This window comes from Mauremys reevesii, linkage group 6, assembly GCF_016161935.1.
Source record: "Mauremys reevesii isolate NIE-2019 linkage group 6, ASM1616193v1, whole genome shotgun sequence".
Taxonomy (NCBI): domain Eukaryota; kingdom Metazoa; phylum Chordata; order Testudines; family Geoemydidae; genus Mauremys; species Mauremys reevesii.
In genome coordinates, this window is record NC_052628.1 from 87,177,561 (window position 1) to 87,197,855 (window position 20,295).

The 20,295-nt window shown below is 42.3% G+C and overlaps 1 protein-coding gene and 1 pseudogene across 6 annotated transcripts in view; one reads left to right on the forward strand and one right to left on the reverse strand.

Moving 5' to 3' along the window:
* Window positions 1-2,304: 2,304 nt before the first annotated feature.
* LOC120407280 lies at window positions 2,305-3,964 on the forward strand (annotated as a pseudogene).
* Window positions 3,965-12,866: 8,902 nt separating this feature from the next.
* Window positions 12,867-20,295, reverse strand: part of LOC120408002 (programmed cell death 1 ligand 2-like) — a 36,602-nt gene continuing 29,173 nt past the window's right edge. For all 6 annotated transcript variants that reach the window (XM_039544452.1, XM_039544453.1, XM_039544454.1 and 3 more), the window contains one exon: window positions 12,867-18,151. In XM_039544452.1, coding sequence (XP_039400386.1) covers window positions 18,072-18,151 — 80 coding nt within the window. In that variant the 3' untranslated portion in view covers window positions 12,867-18,071. The remainder of the gene's footprint in view (window positions 18,152-20,295) is intronic.

Consider the following 20,295-nt stretch of genomic DNA (forward strand, 5'->3'; position numbering starts at 1 on the left):
TGAAGTATTTAGCTGAATAAGAATGGGATTATTATGAACATGCCTAAAATTAAGCATGTGTGAATCAGGGTTACCATACAGACTCTTCAAGCACTTATTTAGGATTAATCACTAATTATTTTTTCTAATAAATGGTAACTCAGTACTTCCCTAATGATTAGAGAGTAGCCTCCTTTGCTGATTATTAAATCTTGAGGTTCAAATTCTGTTCTTGATTATGTCCAGACAACCACATTAAAGCAAGAGGAGTCTCACCTGTGAATGACAGAATCCGGCCCCTATTTGCCATAGATTTTAGGATTAGGTTGTGTTATGATCGTTTTGTGCATTTGTTACTGAATCTGTCATCATGGGTGTTTATCAGCTTGAAAGAGCCTGTAGCCAAGTTTAGAGTCTCCATCAAGTTTTCATTTGAAGTAAATGTCAGACACATCATACAAGGCTCCAAACTCTTCAGCACAGAGAGACAAATTTACAGGCAACCATGTGTCGAGGCTGCTCTCCGCTCCAGACATGTTTGCTAGAATGAGAAGCAACAAACTCAGAAGTGTAACTGAGGCCTGGTCAGACATGAGTAATTAACATATGAAGGGAGGCCTCATTTCTTAGAGGATAAAATTAGGGAGTTAAACAGATCATTAGATTACAGTAAATAGGTCAGTAGGCTAAAAGACAGATTATCTGAGTCAGCTAAGATAAGAGGGAGAACACCCAGGAAACTGTTTGCTAACAGTGGACAAGATAAGTTAGGAATGTAAAGAGGAGGTGGAGCATGGACAATGCAAGGGCAGAGCATGCTGCATAGGGATTGGTTCCTGCAAAGTAACCAAGCCAATTGCAAAATGTGTGATGTAGTGTATAGTAAATGCAACAAGATTTGTAAATGTATATGAATGAAGAAGGTTTCTGTGTAACTTTGGATGCGTGCTACGCCCTATACCCATCCCCTACACTTAAGTATGATCAACTCAGTATATCTTTGCTGTATGCTAAGTAAAAGAACCTGAGTGACAAAATCTGGAGTCCAACTGAGTTTTTTGGATCTCAGAAACCTGGATGAAGTGTTCTCCCAGAACTGAACATGGTGTTCCAGATAAGCCAAGTGAAAAAGGTCTCAGGAGGAATCCCAACAAGAAGTCTTTTCAACTCATTTAGAAGTCTAAATGTATCATTTTCAAAACCTAGAAAAGGATTACAGCAGTTGTCCTAGAACTATTGAACAACAAATAATAGTAAATACTTTGCATTTATAAGGCTCTTTTCATTTGAGGATCTCTGAACATTTTACATATACACCAAGTTACTCGAATTCAAACCTCTTCTCATACATACACTTTCATATAAATTACAGGAATCTAGTCCCTCACTCAGGGTGAATAAAAATCAATTATTATTATTTTTAATCGGATTTTTTTAATTGAAATCAGATTTTTTTGATAAAATGCTTTTTGAGGAAAAAATCTATCTAAAGACAGTTTTAATTAACATACATTATAGATCAAAGATATCTCATCATGGAATAGGGATTATAAATTCTAATTCTATAATATGAGACAATATATTCATGTAATGTTTAAGAAAAGTTTTGGAAATGAGTTCCAATAGTTCATGGATTAGGGACCCAATTTTATGGGGTTCCAGGAGCTTCTGTATAGATTATTTACGTTAATCTTTCTATCTACCCAATGGCACTCAGTGCTCAGTCTAGAAGATACCATCAGAGATGCTTAGTTTTGCAATTCTAAGACAGTGGATTTGTGTTTCCAGAGGTAACATGCTTGTTAACAGCAAAAACGTTTTTACATAAATAAATAATATATAGAGGTGAGAAATAACAGACCTCAACCGTATTGTCCTCTGCAAATTTGTGTACACAGAGTTAATCCCTTACCTTTCTCTAAAAGTGCAAAGTTTCAAAAAGTTCAATGAATAGAAGATTGTTGGGGGCAGAATAGATGTGGACAAGGAGAAAAAGTCTGGAGATAAATGTGAGACGGGAGAGACAGGCAGTAGAAACAAAAGTGAAATTGTTTGAGCAGCATATTCCAGAAGTCTTGAGGTCTTCTGAAAGCTGCCATACCATTCTCTCACTCGAAGGGAAAACCTATAATGGCAGCAGGCCGTAAAAGAGACCCAGTTTGGGAATATTTTAATGAAGTTCCTCTACCTATGGGTAAGACAAGCATGTGTGCAAAATGCAAACAGTGCAACAAAGAAATGCAAGGCCTGGTTGCCCGAATGAAACAACATCATGAGAAGTGTTCCTTCTCAGGAGGAAGCTGTGCTGAAGATGATGAAAGGAACATGTCTGAACATGCAGGATCTTCAAGTTGGTAAATTTTTTATTTCATACTTCTTTCTTAAGGACTGCCTGTCTTCTTTCTGGACTATTCTTGAATTCTGATGTTTGAGTAAAAGATATAGTTGTTATTCTATGGTACTATAATTTTAGATGTAGTTTCCCAAAGTGTGGTACACGTACCCCTGGTGGTATGTGAAAGGGTTTCAAGGGGTATGCCGCAGAATTTTAAATTTTTAATTTTATCATAGTTTTTTTTTTTTAGCAGCAGAAAACAATTCACTAAAATTTAATATATAAGAATGGTGTACACTTGTTCAGTAGAAATACACACAGGTTTACATTGTAACTAATATAATAACGCGTTCAGTAACATCTAGTAGCACAGCAGAGCCGACACAAACCACGTATGCGCATTACCGGGCAATACACTTGCCTTTGTGACATGCGCAGAAGTCATACTGATGGATAAAAGATAAAAGTGAATAACTACTTGTAGTAATCTAAAGATCGTATCAAGTACATACTTGATGTGTATTAATATACAAAATTTCTCTGTTTTTGTTTTTGTTAAACCCATTTACAATGGATTGCTGGCTAAAAACAGGAAGTTTGAAATGTACAAAAGAAAATTATGAATGTTAGTGATAATTATGTAAAAAATGCAGTGATACGGCTACATCAGACAATTGTGATGACAAAATTAGCAAACCATGTGAACCATCTGTAAGTTTATTGAACGTATCAGCTGCAAAGAAAACGAAAAAAGCCCGCAAATATGTTGAAGAATATCTTAAACTGGGGTTTTCGTGGACTGGCGATGAGGTGGAGCCTGTTCCACTATGTGTAATTTGTTATGAGACTCTCACAAATGAAAGTATTAAACCATTCAACATAAAATGCCATTTCGATAGCAAACATAAATAATACAAAGGAAAACCTGTAGAATTCTTCAAAAATAGGTGCAAAGATCTCCAAAAGTCCCAGAAAACAATTTGTAATGTGAAGCTTTGGAAATAACACTGTTCATCGTAGAATCACAGATATGGCCGAAAAGGTAAAGCGGCAATTATTGTCAAGAGTACAAAAGAGTCGCTACTATGCACTGCAAGAGGATGAATCCACTGATATTGTGAATTTAGCTAATCTTTTGTTGTTTGTCAGATACGAGCTGAATAATGAAGTCCACAATGATATTTTGTTCTGCCAACCTATATCAACACGTACAACTGGAGAAGCTATTTTTAAAGTTATTGATGACTTTATCAAAAAGAATGACTTGGATTGGAGTCGTATTGGAATAAGCATGGATGGTGCCAGAGCCATGATTGGTTCAAAGAAAGGAGTTGTTGCACGTATCAAGCTGTTGCGCCAGAAGCAAAATCGACTCATTGTTGCATTCACAGGGAAGCACTCACCACTCAGAACATGCAGGCAGATCTAAAGCAAGTACTGGATGAAGCTGTGAAAATAATCAATTTTGTGAAAGGCCGCCCTCTGAACACCCAGCTGTTTTCTCAGCTTTGTGATGAGATGGGCAGTGATTACACACAACTCCTATTTCACACTGAAGTGCATTGGCTTTCGCGTGGAAAAGTTCTGAATCGCCTACTTGAACTGCGAGAAGAACTGCAAGTTTTTTTAGATGAAACCTTTAACCTGTGAGACTGTATACACGACTGGAAATGGCTGTGCAAACTAGCATATATTGCAGATATCTTTGCTCATTTTAACAACCTCAGTCTATCCTTGCAAGGGAAACTCATATCCATATTCCATGTTCAAGACAAGGTGAGCGCCATGGTCGCAAAATTGAAACAGTGGCATAAACGTCTTAGTCATCGTGAACTGGATTCCTTTCCATCTCTTCATGACTTTGTAATAAACTCGACTAATGAACTTGATAGTGATGTGTTGCAAACCATGAAGCAGCATTTGGAAAGCTTGCAGAAAGATCTTCGTAAGTATTTCCCTGAACCAGACGGCACCTTTGAATGAATAAGGAACCCTTTTATCATCAATGTTCAAACATTGTCAAATAACCTCTCTGCTTCAGAAGAACAGCAGCTCTTGGAGATGGCTTCAGGTAGCTTCCTGAAAACAAAATTTGAGCAAAATACACTGACGTCATTTTGGTTGGGGGTTAGCTCTGAATATCCAGCTCTATCGGACAAAGATGTCAAGTATCTTCTGCCTTTTCCCAACTCGTATTTGTGCAAGATCGGATTCTCTGTGCTGGTTGGCATCAAAACAAAAAAATGAAATCATCTTATTGGCATGGAGCCCCATCTTCGTCTTAAGATCACAAATATCGAGCCAGATATCCCCATGATGGTGTCTGGTCAAAAGCAGTCACATCCCTCGCACTGAATAGTTTGGTTTGTACTGAAAATTTTTCAATACCGAAATAGTAAGTATTAAAACTAGTGCTTTCTTCACTAACTTAACCAAACCAGAGTATTTTAATTTCAGAATGATACGAATTCACCATATATATACACAACGCTGTTCTGCCAGACTGTTGATTCGCTTCTATTATTTTAATTATTTCTAGTACTATTTCTATATGTAACTGTTATTTCTATTAAAAGTTTTATTTCAACTCTATGTAATATAATTTTGTATTTATTTCTAATAAACATTTAATCCAGAATGAAATTAATTAGGAGTGTGTTATAAAAATGTGGCTACCACCCCCCACCCAAATTATCTTCACCAGAGAAGGGGTACGCTGGTAAGACTAATGTCTCAAAAGGGGTACGCAACTGTTGTAAGTTTGGGAAACACTGCCCTAGGTGACCATATGCGATATCACTTTCCTGAGAGTAACAGAGGCAGAAAGGGAGCAGATGCTGCAAGCCTCTGGGTACATACCTGGTCCTTATGCTGCAATGCAGTGTGCTGCAATGATGCCAGCAGAGTTAATAATACTGGAGTGGCGTGGGAAAGTGTCCTACTATGGTGGATGAAATAAGGCAGCTCTTCCCAGAAACCTTCTGCAAAGGATTGCAGAGTACCTCCATGAAAGTTTCCTAGAGATCTCAAGGAAGGATTCCTGGACCATCCCTGGGCACATAAACACTCTTTTTTGGAGAGCACCCTCTGCGTAGCTGGAGTGGCACCGATAACCACTATACTTATTTTTTTATTCAGATTCAACATTAAAAATAATAGCATGTAACCTCTACAGTTTGACTGGAAATGTGTACTTACCAGATGTGCCTTCCCCGGTATCACGCTCCGCTGACAATTGGTCCTGTGAGGGGATGGGCTCCAGAGTTCAAAAAAGTTCTTGGCTGTCGGGAAGAATGGATCCTGCGCTTGCCTACCGCACATTCTCCTCCTCCTCCTCTTCCTCATCAACAATGTCCTCCTCGTTGTTGCTCGAGGTCGCCTGGGGCTCCTGAAAGGTATCCATGGAGCGTTTTCAGGCAGGGCTGCCCAGAGAATTCAGGGGGCCTGGGGCAAAGAAATTTTGGGGGCCCCTTCTATAAAAAAATTGCAATACCATATTCTCCTGGGGGCCCTTGCGGGGCCCACAGCAAATTGCCCCACTTGCTCCCCTCCACAGGTGCCCCTGGGAAAAATAAACCTTCCGCATTTCGGCACAAACCCAGTTTTGAGAAAACTTCTTTACAAGGTATCACCGGTTCTCAGCATCAGCTAGTGCTAAAAGGCATAAAGCTCATTAAAAGGGTTGGACAAATATTTTCCATCAAAACTTTTTCTGGATCGAAAACTAGGGGTTTTTAAAAAGCAGAAAAAAATCACGGACAATGTCTGCTTTCCTTCAAAATTTGTTGTGGTTTTTTAATTGAAAAGCTGAAATTAGTCTGCCAAAACCTGAATATGGTTTGAGGTTTCAGAAGTGTGCGGCCAAATATTTGCTTCTTGCTGTATTTGATTGTTTAAAGAAACAATAAAAAAATTCTGCTTAAAAAAAAATCCAAAACTTTTGAACCACCTCAGCTTGTAACCAAACACCTGAGCCCATCCAGGCAGAGATTTTTCCAGGTTTCTGATACTCTGCTGGCTTCCTTGACTCATATCTGTCTCCATAACTTTGGGTTCATTTAGGTTAGAACATAAGAACAGCCATACTGGGTCAAACCAAAGGCCATCCTGCCCAGTATCCTGTCTACTGACAATGGCCAATGCCAAGTGCCCCAGAGGGAGTGAACCTATCAGGTAATGATCAAGTGATCTCGCTCCTGCCATCCATCTCCACTCTCTGAGAAACAGAGGCTAGAGAAACCATTCCTTACCCATCCTGGCTAATAGCCATTAATGGACTAAATCTCCATGCATTTATCTGTTTCCTAGAGACTGGCTCCATGTGGTCCCTCACAAACTGGAGACGGTTACTGTGGGTTTGTCTTTAGTATAGCTTATGTACATACTCCACGAACTGAGCATTTGAGCTTGTTCCAGAATCTGGGATGAGCCTATGTTGTCAAAACTGAAATGCTCAAAATAGCACATGCATGTGAATGGACACAGGGTGCTAAAATTAAATTAATCCAGGGGTTCTCAAACTGGAGGTCAGGACCCCTCAGGGGGTCACGAGGTTATTACTGGGGGTTGTGAGCTGTCAGCCTCCACCTCAAACCCTGCTTTGCCTCCAGCATTTATAATAGTGTTAAATATATAAAAAAGTGTTTTCAATTTATAAAGGGGGGGGGTCGCATCAGAGGTTTGCTATGTGAAAGGGTCACCAGGACAAAAGTTTGAGAACCACTGAATTAACCCCTCTGAAGCCTCAGGGAATGCAGGGGAGGGGGGTCTCCCTTCGTAGGGTTGGGAAGGATATTGCTCTTCTCATGTGATCCCTCTCCCGGTGGCTAATTTTAAATGAAGCTACCCTCCCCTGACATGAATCTCCCTATGGCACTGAAATTACATGTAGACTATAATTTGGCATTTGAGAAGTGAAAGGGATGGTAGCCCTAATGGAAAAGTAACAGCTTGGCTCTTCTGCAAGCCCCAAACTGCTGAATGAGCTTTAGGGTAAGGAAGGCTGTGCCTCCCAAACAGCCTGGCCCTGCCCCCTATCCAACCCCCACCCACTTCCTGCCCCCGACTGCCCCCCTTAGAATCCCCGACCCATCCTGCTCCTTATCCCCTCACCATCCCCCAGAGACCCCACCCCCCCAACGACCACCCTGGGACCCCACCCCTGCTCCCTGTCTGCTCCAACCCCTATCCACCATCCTCCAGAACGCCCGCAATCCAACCCCATTCCCTGCCCCTGACTACCCCCAACCTCCGCCCCCTCCCTGTGCCCTGACTGTCCCCAGGACTCCCTGCCCCTTAGCCAACCCCCCCAGGCTCTTACCCCCGGCTCCCTCCTCACCCGGAGCCTCAGCGCCTCGCTGAACAGCTGCAGCGTGTCTCCGGCGGGGCCTGAGCTCCGCCCCGCTCCGAGCCGCGTGGGGAGGGGGCGGGGCTGTGAGCTCACGCCGAGCAGAGGGAGCTGAGCTCAACCTGGAACTTGCAGCCCTGCCCCGCCCCACCCCGCCCCCCTCACCACGCGGCTCGGAGCGGGGCGGGGCTCAGGGGCCCCGCCAGAGACACGCTGCTTGATGCGCTAAAGCTCCAGGAGAGGGGCGGAGGCGGGAGCCTCAGCTGTTCTCCTGGGGGCCCCTGCAGAGCCCAGGGCCCGGGGCAAATTGCCCCCTTTGCCCCCCCCTCTGGGTGGCCCTGTTTTCAGGTAGTGGACCAGTGGTGGGGTCACCGCTTAGAATCGCATGCAGCTTCTCATAGAAGCAGAATGTCTGTTGCTCAGAACCACAGTGATTGTTTGCCTCCCTTGTCTTCTGATACGCTTGCCGAAGCTCCTTTATTTTCATGCGGCACTGCTGTGTGTCCCTGGTGTAGCCTTTGTCCCCTATGCCCTGCGCAGGCAGAGCATATCTTCTGCTGGTTCAGAGCTCTGCATGCACAGACTCTTCTCCCCACACAGCAATAAGATCCACTACCTCCTGTGTGCTCCATGCTGGAGCACGTTTGCAGCCTTGAGCATCCATTGTCAGCTTTGCTGACAAGCTCTCTACGCCAATCAAACAGGAAATGAAAATTCAAAAGTTCCCGGGGCTTTCACAGGGGGGTGAAAAAGTTCCCGGGGCTGTTTCCTGTGTAGCTGGCTGAAGTGCAGTGCAGTTGAAAGTGGTCTCCAAAGCGGTTACAGCAGAGCACTGTGGGACACCTCCTGGAGGCCAATTCATTCGAATTACACAGCGCTGTGTCTACACTATCCCCATGTCGGCACATGGATGTCAACTGAAGCGCTACGCCTCTCGCAGAGGTGGAGTATGGAAGTCGGCTTTACAAGCCCTTTAGTTCAGCAAAAAGGACTCGGTAGTGTAGACACATACATTATTAACTTGACCTAACGCAGCATATGTCGACCGAACTTTGTAGTGCAGACCAGGCCTAAAAGTCACTTTCTCTTGTGCTGTCACATCTCCAACAGTAAAATGGCGATTATAACATCCACACCCCTTGGTAAAGCATTTTGAGATCCTCAGATGATAGGTATTGGGTTGGTGCTTCATTAGCCCACAAGCAGCACATGACCAGCCAGAAGTATCTTTATCTCTTAGTCACAGGAAAAAACAGCTAACATATCAAACTGTGGCTCAGAAATACTCCGCAGCTCAGGGCTTCTTATACACAATCTTAGATAATCAGCCTTTTCTCAAGCAGTAACTTCCTTCCTGTTCCTAGACCTGCTGAGAGCAACTGTGAGCCAGCATTACTGTTAGCTCCTCACTTTCCAGGGACTCAGTCTATTATTAAAAACAACTAGGAGTCCTTGTGGCACCTTAGAGACTAACAAATTTATTTGGGCATAAGCTTTCGTGGGCTAGAATGCTCAAATAAATTTGTTAGTCTCTAAGGTACCACAAGGACTCCTTGTTTTTTTTTGCTGATACAGACTAACAGGGCTACCACTCAGAAACCTGTCAATTATTATTTACTTATATTACAGAAGCACCTAGTGGCCCCAGTCAAAATTGGGACCACATTGTGCTAGGTACACAATGGGAAACAGTCCCTGCCCTGAAAAGCTTATGATATAAATGGACAGAGGGTGTGAGGGAAAACAGAGGCACAAGAAGTAAGCAGGGGAGGCTCTAGCCATTTTGCCGCCCCAAGCACAGCGGGGCGCTTTGCCGGTCGCCGGTCCCGCAGCTCCGGTGGACCTCCCGCAGGCATGCCTGCAGAGGGTCCGCTGGTCTCGGGGCTCCGGTGGACCTCCCGCAGGCATGCCTGCAGAGGGTCCGCTGGTCTCGGGGCTCCGGTGGACCTCCCGCAGGCGTGCCTGCGGATGCTCCACCGGAGCCGCGGGACCATCGGCCCCTCCGCAGGCATGCCTGCGGGAGGTCCACCGGAGCCGCCTGCCGCCCTCCCGGCGACCGGCAGAGCGCCTCCCGCAGCATGCCGTCCCAAGCACGCGCTTGGCGTGCTGGGGCCTGGAGCCGCCCCTGGAAGTAAGTGACTTGCCCAAGGTCACAGAGCAGATTGGTGCTTAAGCCAAAAATAAAACTCAGGACTTCTGACTCCCCATCTAGGGACCTATCCATTGGATCAGGCTTCTTCCACAATGGAGCCCCTGCACCCTGTCACACTGCTATAAGTGTATGCTGTGGGGATCCCTCCCCAGCCCAAGAAAAATCCAGAGCCACGCCCAAGTCTCTTTCAAGCCTTTCCCTCAGGGCACACTTATTAATTCAAAAATAAAGACTCACCAAACAAAGCTGCTCCAGTGACCTATACACACAACAGAGGCCTCCAAACCTCTCCCTTCACACCTCACTCTCCCGCCAGAACAGAGAGACACCCTGTCCTTGGAAGTCCTGCTGCATCATGTGACAGACAGGCAGCTACTTACCTTCCCTGGCATGGGTGGCAGGTATAATAGGCCAGGGGAGGACACCGGGGCCATGGTGGCCTCACCTGTGCTCTGCCCCTTCCCCTCCCTGCTCCGCCTCTTCCCCCAGGCCCCCACCACTGCCTGGTGAGTCTGTCCCTCCTCTCCTCCATTCAACACCCCCTCCTGGGAGGTTCCCGCTGCTTCCCACATCTCTCCTCTCCTCCACCTCCCTCCTCCGCAGGGGCAGAGGCAGGGTGGTGAGCAGCAGGCGGGGGCTCTTGCGGGCGTGGGGGATGGAGGAGGGATGCGGCAGGAGGGGGGGGTCTCATGGGAGAGAGTGGAGGAGAGGAGGGATGTGGCAGACCAGAGGGTCTCAGGAGAGAGGGGGTGGAGGAGGGATGCAGCAGGCAGGGGGGTCTCACAGGGGAGATGGGTGGAGGAGGGACATGGTGAGTCTCAGCAGGCAGGGGGGTCTCGTGGGGAGGGGGGATGAGGAAGGCAATGGCACGTGGTGGGCAGTGGGGCCTTGCGGGGGCGGGAGGAGAGGAGGGACGCGGCAAGTGGTGGTGGGGACTGAGTGGGGGAGGAGGCAGGCCTGGGGAGGGAGCGGGGTATGGGGTGGAGCAGGGGTGGAGTGTGGTTGGGGCTGCAGGTGTAAGAGGCAGGACAGGGAGCTAGCCTCCCCCAGGGGAATTCTCACCCGCCACCCATGTTCCCTGGCTGTCTCATCCTGTCACAAAATTATTTGAAATTGACAGCACTATACATTGGGCACTTGGTTCAGGTTGATAGTATATAAAAGCTATTAATAACCATCTATTAAATGTGCATTTGGAAAAGCATTCAAATATTTTTCTGTAATAGTATCAAGGGATCAAGCAGTTCTCACTAAGGCCCCAATCCTGCAAAATCTCCCACATGCTTGCATGCTGATTTCAGTAGGGGTCCACCTGGGTGCAAGGCAGCTTGCAGGATTGGGCCCTTAGTTTCAAAATTCTGCAAGGATGTAATTATAATAAACAATCTATGGTCTTGACTCTCCTACAGCCAGAGGGGAAAACTTTCTTTTTATTGAATAAAAATAGATGATAAAAGACACTACCAAATAAACTAACACAGACATAAGTTAAAGTAACAACCTAGAGCAGTGTCTGTCTTAAATACACCAAGGCCACAAAATTCAAAGCATTAGACTGAAAAACATCAGCCTGATGCACTGTCTATAACTCATTCCCTTAACATTTCACACAGGGTTGTTTTTTTGTTTGTTTGTTTTTTGGTGGTTTATTTAACCGCTTAAATTTCAGGGAAGTGTGATTGTTATGTAGCTACACACTCAAAGGGGATTTAAGGCTGTATTTACATTTGTCTTTTTTCCTATTATTGCTACAATATGTGGGTGCTGGTGTTTTAAAAAATATATTCCATTATTTTATACTTACCAGAGCAGATCTAGATGGAGTAAGACCCAGTCCTGCAAACACTCATGTGATGAGTGTAAAGTTAGGCGTGTGTATAAGCTTTAGTCCCATTGGATTCAAAAAGTGTACTCATGTGCACAAGGTAAGCACTTGCATAAGTGTGTGCAAAATTTGAGCAATAGTTATTATTAGGGTAACCACACATATGTTGTCTATACAAGCGCTCTCACTGTAGGAAAACTGCAGGGAAAAAAGGCTAGCGTAGACCAGCTAACTATACATGCATATTTCTGTGGTTCCTCATAGCTGCTGAGAGAGTTTCAATTCTTGTAAACAGCCTTGTTGCTAGTTTAGTGCAGAATTTACTGGCATGACACTGCAACAAGTGATCTATTTTTCAAGAAATTTTCCCAATAGGTTTTTCATGTCAACCATGCCAGTGAGCATTTAATATGCTTTTGTTTATTTTGGGAAAACCCCAAGCAAGTGAATACCAGCTGATCAAAGCCCCAGGGGAAACTTTTGCATGTAAACAACAATCTTCTTCTCATGGGCCTAGAATGTCTGTTTAGCATTTTCAGAATTTAAGTGCAGTCATTCTATAATGGATGATAACAGCTGGTTATTTTGCGTGTTTCTTTGGAGCAGAGTTTCCTAGGGATCTCCTCATTTCCCTATCTTTTGCTCTCAAATCCCATAAATTGGACAAGTCTTCCTCCAGCTCTGGAAAGATTAAAGCAACTCCCTCCCTTTAGAGCAGTGGTTCCCAAACTTTAACAACCTGTGAACCCCTTTCACTAAAATGTCAAGTCTCGTGAGCTCCCTCCTACATGAATATTTGCAGGGATTTTCTCCTTTACCTGAGTATAAATTATAAAAGCAGTGATCTTGGAAATATAAAATTTGTTTTAATGACATGTTTATTACACACTATTTATTATTAATTATTATTTATCATTACAGTATTTTTATTACATTATGAAAACGGCAACACTCTTCCAAGATCTCACTTTGGTAGCTTGTATCACTTTGAATAAGCCTGTTACAAGACAAGGCTCCTATGTTTCATCAAGGAGTATCAGATGTGAAACATCATGAAGGTATTTAAAAAGCCAATTTAAAGAGTTCCTCCTACACAAGCATTCAGGTCTTGAGCAGTGCAGGCAAACAACGCACATTACAGCAAAGCTTAAACTTGTTCTTCATAATAATTTAAAAAACAATACTAGCTGCCTATTTAATTTTAAAAACCGCAAAAAAATATCCACCTCCCTTTTTCTTATAAGGAGTCTTAAAGTTTAAATCTCCTCAGTGCGATAGCTCTGCTTAGCTCTTGGAAGTCCAGAGGCTCCGGGCTGCTTGCCCCGTGCCAGGGTCCCTAGGGACAGCTCTGTCTGCCATTAGGGAATTTTTTCCCAAGAGCCCCCTGTAACATTTTGCGAACCCCCAGGGGTTCACAAACCCCAGTGTGGGAACCACTGCTTTAGAGACTCAGCTTTGCTTCAGGTGCTGGCCAGACCCTCACCCCTCTGAGTAGGTGGGGAGCCCTGCCTCCATGAGCTGAGATTCAAAGAATTTTCTTGCCCCTCTGTAGGAATAACCATATGTACTTAATGTATTTAATCCACCACTCAAGTTAGTATAATTTGTACCATATTCTGGCTTGTTTGCTTCTCCATGTAAAGCAGTTTTTAAGATACTGTTTGCATTAAAAAACACTGTGCTAAATGAAATTGTATTGTTAATACTTTTCTGCAGGGAAGACTCTTCAGCGGGCACAACAAGGACATTTCATTTCTCAGTTGGAAAGTCCAGGGAAAGTATATTATTGAGTCTAAGATGCAGAGACCAGTATATATGAAAACAAAAGCAAAATCCAGTGCAGAACATGTAATTACTATAGCATTATTATTATGCTTCAATTTTATCACAGTCGAATGAGAGCAAATTCCAAGTGAGGGGGGTTACCTTCTGAGGGCATAAATACATTATCCTGCACTTTAATTATTAACATGAACCATATGGTTTGCTCTGCTTTTTCCACACACTATTTCAACTAGTAACCCTTTTTGTTTTGTTTTTGCTGGCAAGCAGCAGGTTTCTGCCAGGGATGTGAGTCATTTAATATGGGAGAGAGCTGAATCTGCAATGCTGAAGAATACTTTTGCTTTTGTTTGTTAGCTGTGCAAGTCTTTAGATGGTATCTCCAAATGTTCACACCCAGGCCATCTCCAGGAAGAGAGAGAAGCTGTGGGGGTAGTTTTTCAGAAAAGTAAGTTTCAAGCTTGTAGGCCAGATCCCAGGCCCTTTGAAGTCAATAGGATGTTTACTGTTGACTTTAATGAGATCAGGATATGGCCCAGAGAGTGTCCTCCTTTGCAGTGCAAGAATTCACTGGTTTAAGTAGTTTCATTAACTCTGCATGTTTGCAAAAATTTTATGTTTGTGTCTATATAAAATAAAGTCCAAGCCATTCCAAATTCAAAGTTATCATCTGATCTACGGAGATTTAACTGTTAGGGTGTCTCTCAGAGAGAAAAAAAAAATCCACACTAGTATTTAGGCCTCCCAATTAGCAGATTTTGGATATAGCTTGTTTTCTTTTACTGTGGAGGCTCCATACATCAAAGTGAACATTTGAAATCTCTCTCCGACTTCAGTCCAGACGCAAAAGACGTTTTCACACACACTGTTGTTTTGAACAGCCTTTCTTCATCTTCTTCTCACTCACCATTATAGCAGATTGTCTTCACTGGGGATGATGGTTTTCTCCAAAGACATTAATCTTCTGGCAGCTGACAGTTGTTTTCAGTTATACCAATGTAAATCCAGAGTAACGCCACTAATAGGATTACTCTAGGTTCCCTTTAGTATGGGAAAGAATTAGATTGAGCTGGTATGCTAATATGCTGAGCCAACCCCCCTCACCCCCCCTTTTTTTTCCTGGCCAGCTACAGTTTGTTTGTTTTTTCTCTCCCTTGCTCCTAAGTAAAGTTTCAGTAAAGTCAAAATGCTGCTCTGGCAGAAAAGCCTTTAAGTCTACAGTAGAAACCTGAAGGCAACACAAGTGGAAGACTGAACAGAGAAAGCAACCACCTGATCCACAGTTCAACGGCAAATATCAGACTTTGTTGCTTACTGACAAGCAGCAAGAACACAAGAGCACCCCTAACCAGATAAGAGGAGTAAAAGATTATATATACAAACACTTCATGAATTTCAAAATTTCAAGAATAATCTGCATTTTGGGGAGTGCAAAAATCACAGTAAATTAACTGGTGAAAAATGTTGCCTGGATTTTCACTAAAATATTTTCACCAGCTCCAATTAAATCCCCAAACCTAATACAGTGCACTAGCACATAGTGATATAGTATATCCTCACAGAGGTCATCTGGAATGAATTTATACAGATGAATAGAGGATATTTGTGTCAGAAGAAATCATGGGGCCCTATAGTAGAAGGTATCCAATGTGCCAGCCTGTGATGCCAACCTGGGCTGATTGTATGTTGACTTTCAGACTGACTTCTCTTTCCATGCCATTTTAAAACTTTACAGTGTTTGATTTCTAGCATAAGAGCAGGTTTTAATCCACTGTTCTTTGGAAACTGCTCATAAAATCTTTGATCTCTCACCATTCTAAACCAGAATATTCCGGCCTTAGCGGCTCCAAGATAACAGCTTGTGAAAAGCAGTAGGTGAAGCAGAAAGTATAAAGACTCATCATATCACACACATATCATATACTCAGGGGATTACAGAAAAAAAAGCCAACTCATGCATGAGTGCATAAGCAAATACAGATTGGCCAAGCAGCTGACATGCTAACTTTCATTTGCTGAAATTTGAGAGCTGGTTTGGTTTCCCTTCTCTTCACTGTGGCACAGATAGGATCTACTCCAGGTAGGTTAAGGTGCAAAAATGCAGACCGGGATACATTTATGATTCTGACAGCAAAATACTAAGGAGAATTATGGTCCTGCTCATCTCTGGCATTTGAAGGTACAGAGCATTAAGGGGAGCATTGTGGGAGCATGCTGTATAGTGCTTTTTACATTTGATGGTGAAATGTACAATGTATGCTTCTCCACAGGACCAGCTTCCCCACTATTGAACCTACACACAACAAGTCAAAATTGAATCTTCAGTGTAAGATAATAATGTCAGGCAGAACTCCCTCAGTCTGTTCATTTGAATAAGGAGGGAACATCAATGCACATGTATCATGTTTTTCCAGATGCAAAGAGCAAACGTGCTTCTAGCTTGAATTACTTTTATTTTATGATTATGGAAAACAAACAAATAAGAAGGAACAAAAATAAAGTCTCCATGTGAGAGCACAATGGACCAGTTTCTCTGCACTGGTCTGGTAGCACAAAAAGAATGGAGACAGCCCATAACTTCCAGTTTAGTATACCCCTGACATGAAGGGAGTCCCTAGTGAGTATGAGGCCAACTCCCATGCCTCTCTCTCTCTACAGCCCCTAGCACAGCAGATGTAACAAAGCACAGAGAAGGAATGCCTGAAGCATGATATACTTTGGCTATCCTCCACTGGTGCATGGTCCCTTATGGACCATTGCTAGCTGATGCAAGTTAGAGTAGTCCCCAGGCTTCTCTACTCTGCACATGAGGCCTGGCAGGGAGTCATAACTAGAGCCCTGCAAATCTGCAGAGCTTCACTTTATATCTGTGCACCATTTTTGCACATCTCGGATCAGATGTGGATGCAAATTTTGTATCCACACAGGGCTCTGCATAACTGACTCTCTGACATCCCAACTGATTTGCTAAACTCAGCAGAAAATCTGGGTCAGTGTGTCTCTCCTCTGCAGCAAGCTACATCTGAACTGAACAGAAAATGGCAGATGCTTCCAGCAAACAACAGGCACCTAAACATTTAAAAGTGCAATACATGGAAACCAAATATGACTCTTAAGTTTGTTCTTTCCCCATCAACCAGTGATTATTCATAAAATCAGTACTACCGCTGAATCTGTAAGTCAGCTTCTGCCATACATCAGGGACCTAATTTTCTATTGCTCTGCATCTTGTGTAGTCATTTAAACCAGGGCAAAATGAGTGCAAAGTGGGTGTAAATGCTATCATTCTGATTAAGTAGTGTTGTACACCCACTTTGCCTTGGTGTAAATAACTGTACAAGATGCGGGCAGTTGGAAACCAGATTCCAAGTATCCAAATCCAGACCTAGTAGAGGAAGAGCAAGATGTTGACTTTGCTGTTGTGACAATTTTTATATAGCTGGGCCAAAATATTTTGGGAAACTCCAAACCCGAGTATTTTGTGGGGAATGGAGATATGACAGAAGTTGGTTTCACTGGCTTGTGTATATCTCTGTTTCTTTAACCCTACAAGGTACATCTAAGCAGTGGCTCCTTTTCCAAAAGAAAAGGCCCACAAAAGCCACCGCTCTAGGGATAAATTACACCAAGTTCTGTCAGGTTTTGGCTCACAATGTGGAGACATAGCTTCTTTCCAAAATGGCACTCCAGGAGATAATATAAAAACATGGTGGTCCCCTGTACTCAGTTATTCAGAGGTGACTCTGGCATTCCTTTGATAGGATGTAGAAACTCCATCCAGTGATTGGTATGGAGAGGATTAACTTTCTGTTCCTGAGGAGGGTTAAAACTGCACCCTGGCTAGTAAACACCTTCAGCACAGAAATCTGTATTTAATTCAATTTTCAGTTTTGCTTTGCAATTCCCCATTAAGTAGATACAGCACTGTAGTCTACATTTTTAGTTGTCTCCCCTAAAAAAAGTAAAACAGTATTAATATTACATGCCTTCTACAAATAAGAAATAACTATAAAGAAATCAATGTAACAAACCATACATTAAACTGTTGGTTGTATGACATAATGTTGATCCAGGGGTAGTTTTGGGTCTGTTGCTTGAAGTGCACTTCAGACTCTTGTTAGCGTTGTAAAATGAAACTTCTTCAGTCTATCTCCTTGCTTTTGGTGCTCTAGGTAATTTCCAGTTTATGGGTTATAAAGTTTGGACCATGAAAAATAGATATGTAGAAATTTCTGAATACAAAAGATTATTGTCCAGGCATCGGCACGTACAGAGTCCCATGAGACGTGACCGAAGCTCTGTGTCTTGACTGTACTCCTGAAATTAAATCACTTAGTAAGGGGATTCTTGAACACAAAATATTTGGTGCACGCAGTGCTCTCAGGTGAACAATATGCCCAAGCATACAGCATATGGGATACACTCCAATAATCCCTTAATAGTTGTTAACCACATTGAATAACAGTATGGTTCTCTGTAACTCTAAGATGTAACATGGCAAAAGGCACAGGGAGCCTTTAAGTGGTATACTACAGACAAAACCAAACATTTGCTTTGTTTGTTCCAGACCTAAAGTGCTGTGATTTCTCTATGCAGTCTTCAAAAAGGGATCTGAAAAGTGCAAACTGCAGGCATGGCAGATGAAGCGTTTTCATGGACATATGTCTGTGCAGTCTCTTGAATCTGTGACATTCGTCATAATTAAGTCCTGGGTTTCAGGGTTCAAGTGTCCTTTAAAAAAACAGAACAGGAAAATTTAATTTAAAAACATTTCTGTTTAAAAGCACTAAATATTGAGAACCTAATTCTCATTTACACTCAGGCTCCTTTGCATCATATTGGCGGTGCAAACAGGACTTGAAGTGGGCATAAATTACAGTTACACCCATTTTAAGATTGCTTTATACTGACAGAGTGGCATAAGGGGCTGTAGTATTAATGAGAGTCAGGCCTTGAATATTACTATTAATAATTATGGGTCAGATTAAGAACAGCTTACTCAACTGGTAAGCATTTACTTTCATAAGTAGTCCCACTATCTGGGCCTATATACTGTAAAGTTACTTATTGCCAGAGATGCGTGTGTTTGCACATGCACATCAGGGATGAGGAGAAGTGTGCTGACAAGACTGAGACGATTGGTCTGATATCTATCATGACCATTGTCAGAGTAATTGTAATGACAGAATCCCTCATCCTTCCTACCTGGCTTGCATAAAGAAAGCCACTAATGTCTGTGCAGTGCCATTCATATCAGTGATGCAGCACAAGTAACAATGATTTAATTGAACTGAAGATACAAAAGCCTACATATTGGGAACAATATGTGAAATGGGTAATCTGCAATCTTTATTTCAGACTTTATGTGGTTAGAAAATAGTGTAATATATTTTTAATAATTGATTATGACCAACAGTGGAAGATTTGCAAAATTATCTGTTAGTTCTTTTACATATAGAGATGGGCAAATAATTACATTTTCTGTGATTTTTTTTTAAAAAATTTAGATGAATCAGCTTTCATTATGTTCACACTCCTTTTGTGTAGCAGCAAGTTTACCAGCATGAATGTTTGACCAAGCCCCAATTCAGCAAAACGTGTGAGCATATGCTTAACTTTAATAGTACCATTGACTTCAAAGGATCTACTCTTAGGCTTACAGTAAGCACATGAATAAGTGCTTTGCTGAACTGCAGCCCAAAGCAATGAATTTTAGTGAATATTTTGCAGAATATTAGCAAAATATAGATTTTGAATGCACATCCAACCAAGGAACAGAAATAGACCCAATCAAAACACTTCAAAATTTGAATCTAGAACACTGGCAATAAATTGCTCGTGAACAAGCTATGGTCCAAGAACAATGAATACAGTCATTTGTGGAGAGAAAAAGAGTCAAAGGTCATCTAGATTATTCATAATGATTGAGCTCTGTTTCCAAATCTAATATCTAAGAGCTGCATCCTCAATTTCTTATTCAGACAAAATTCCCGCTGACCATCATATATATGAGCTGAATAACAACAAATCTACAGCCTGTTAAAATGAAGTCCAATAGGATTACTCATGTGAATATCATGTGTAAAAGTATACACACTAGTGGGGCCTAAATAATTAGGTCAATGTTCTAAATCTGTATTACTGACATAGCTTAAGTTGTCCTGTTTAGAATTTCTTATACAAAAAATTCTTGTTCCTCAAACTGAGGGACTGTAGGTCATTTCCAAAGCATTACAGTAAACATCTGTGGCTTTCAGACTTCATATACACACACAGCATAGAATAAAGGTTCTTTCCAGTGTTTCTTAAAAGTGCATGGTGCTGAGAAATATAATTGGCTGTCATATGATTTCCTGCATACTGAATAGACATTTTCAGTCATTAGAAAGAGGAAGTAAAACAAAATCCAAAAAAGGCAATGAGTATCCTAAGATCTGTTATCTTCCCTTTCAAATTCTTCATTTTAACGTGTTTCATTATAATCTCTAACATATGACTTGATGTGTAAGCAGGGGCTAGGGCTTATGGTGAAAAGAATTCTACTGCTGTAAGTAATCAAATCCATGAGAAGCCACGCTATGTGCTCAAACAATATGCATTAGGGTTAGGTTTGGACATGCATTGAAGCTCTGCTCCAGAGTTTATCCTGCTTGATGGTTTTAGTTTAGTTGGGATCAAATTTTGCTCTCCTGTGTGCCTACAGTAATTCCACTAAAGTTTTACATTAGTCTGTGAGAGTAAATAATTTGGCTTTTGATTATTAATGTTTATTTTTAAAATGCTTAGTTGGGACAGCATGAAAGTGTCTCTTTTTGGACGTAGTACATATTAACTTTAGCGGACTGGAAAGCCAGAGGTATCCTGTAGCACATATC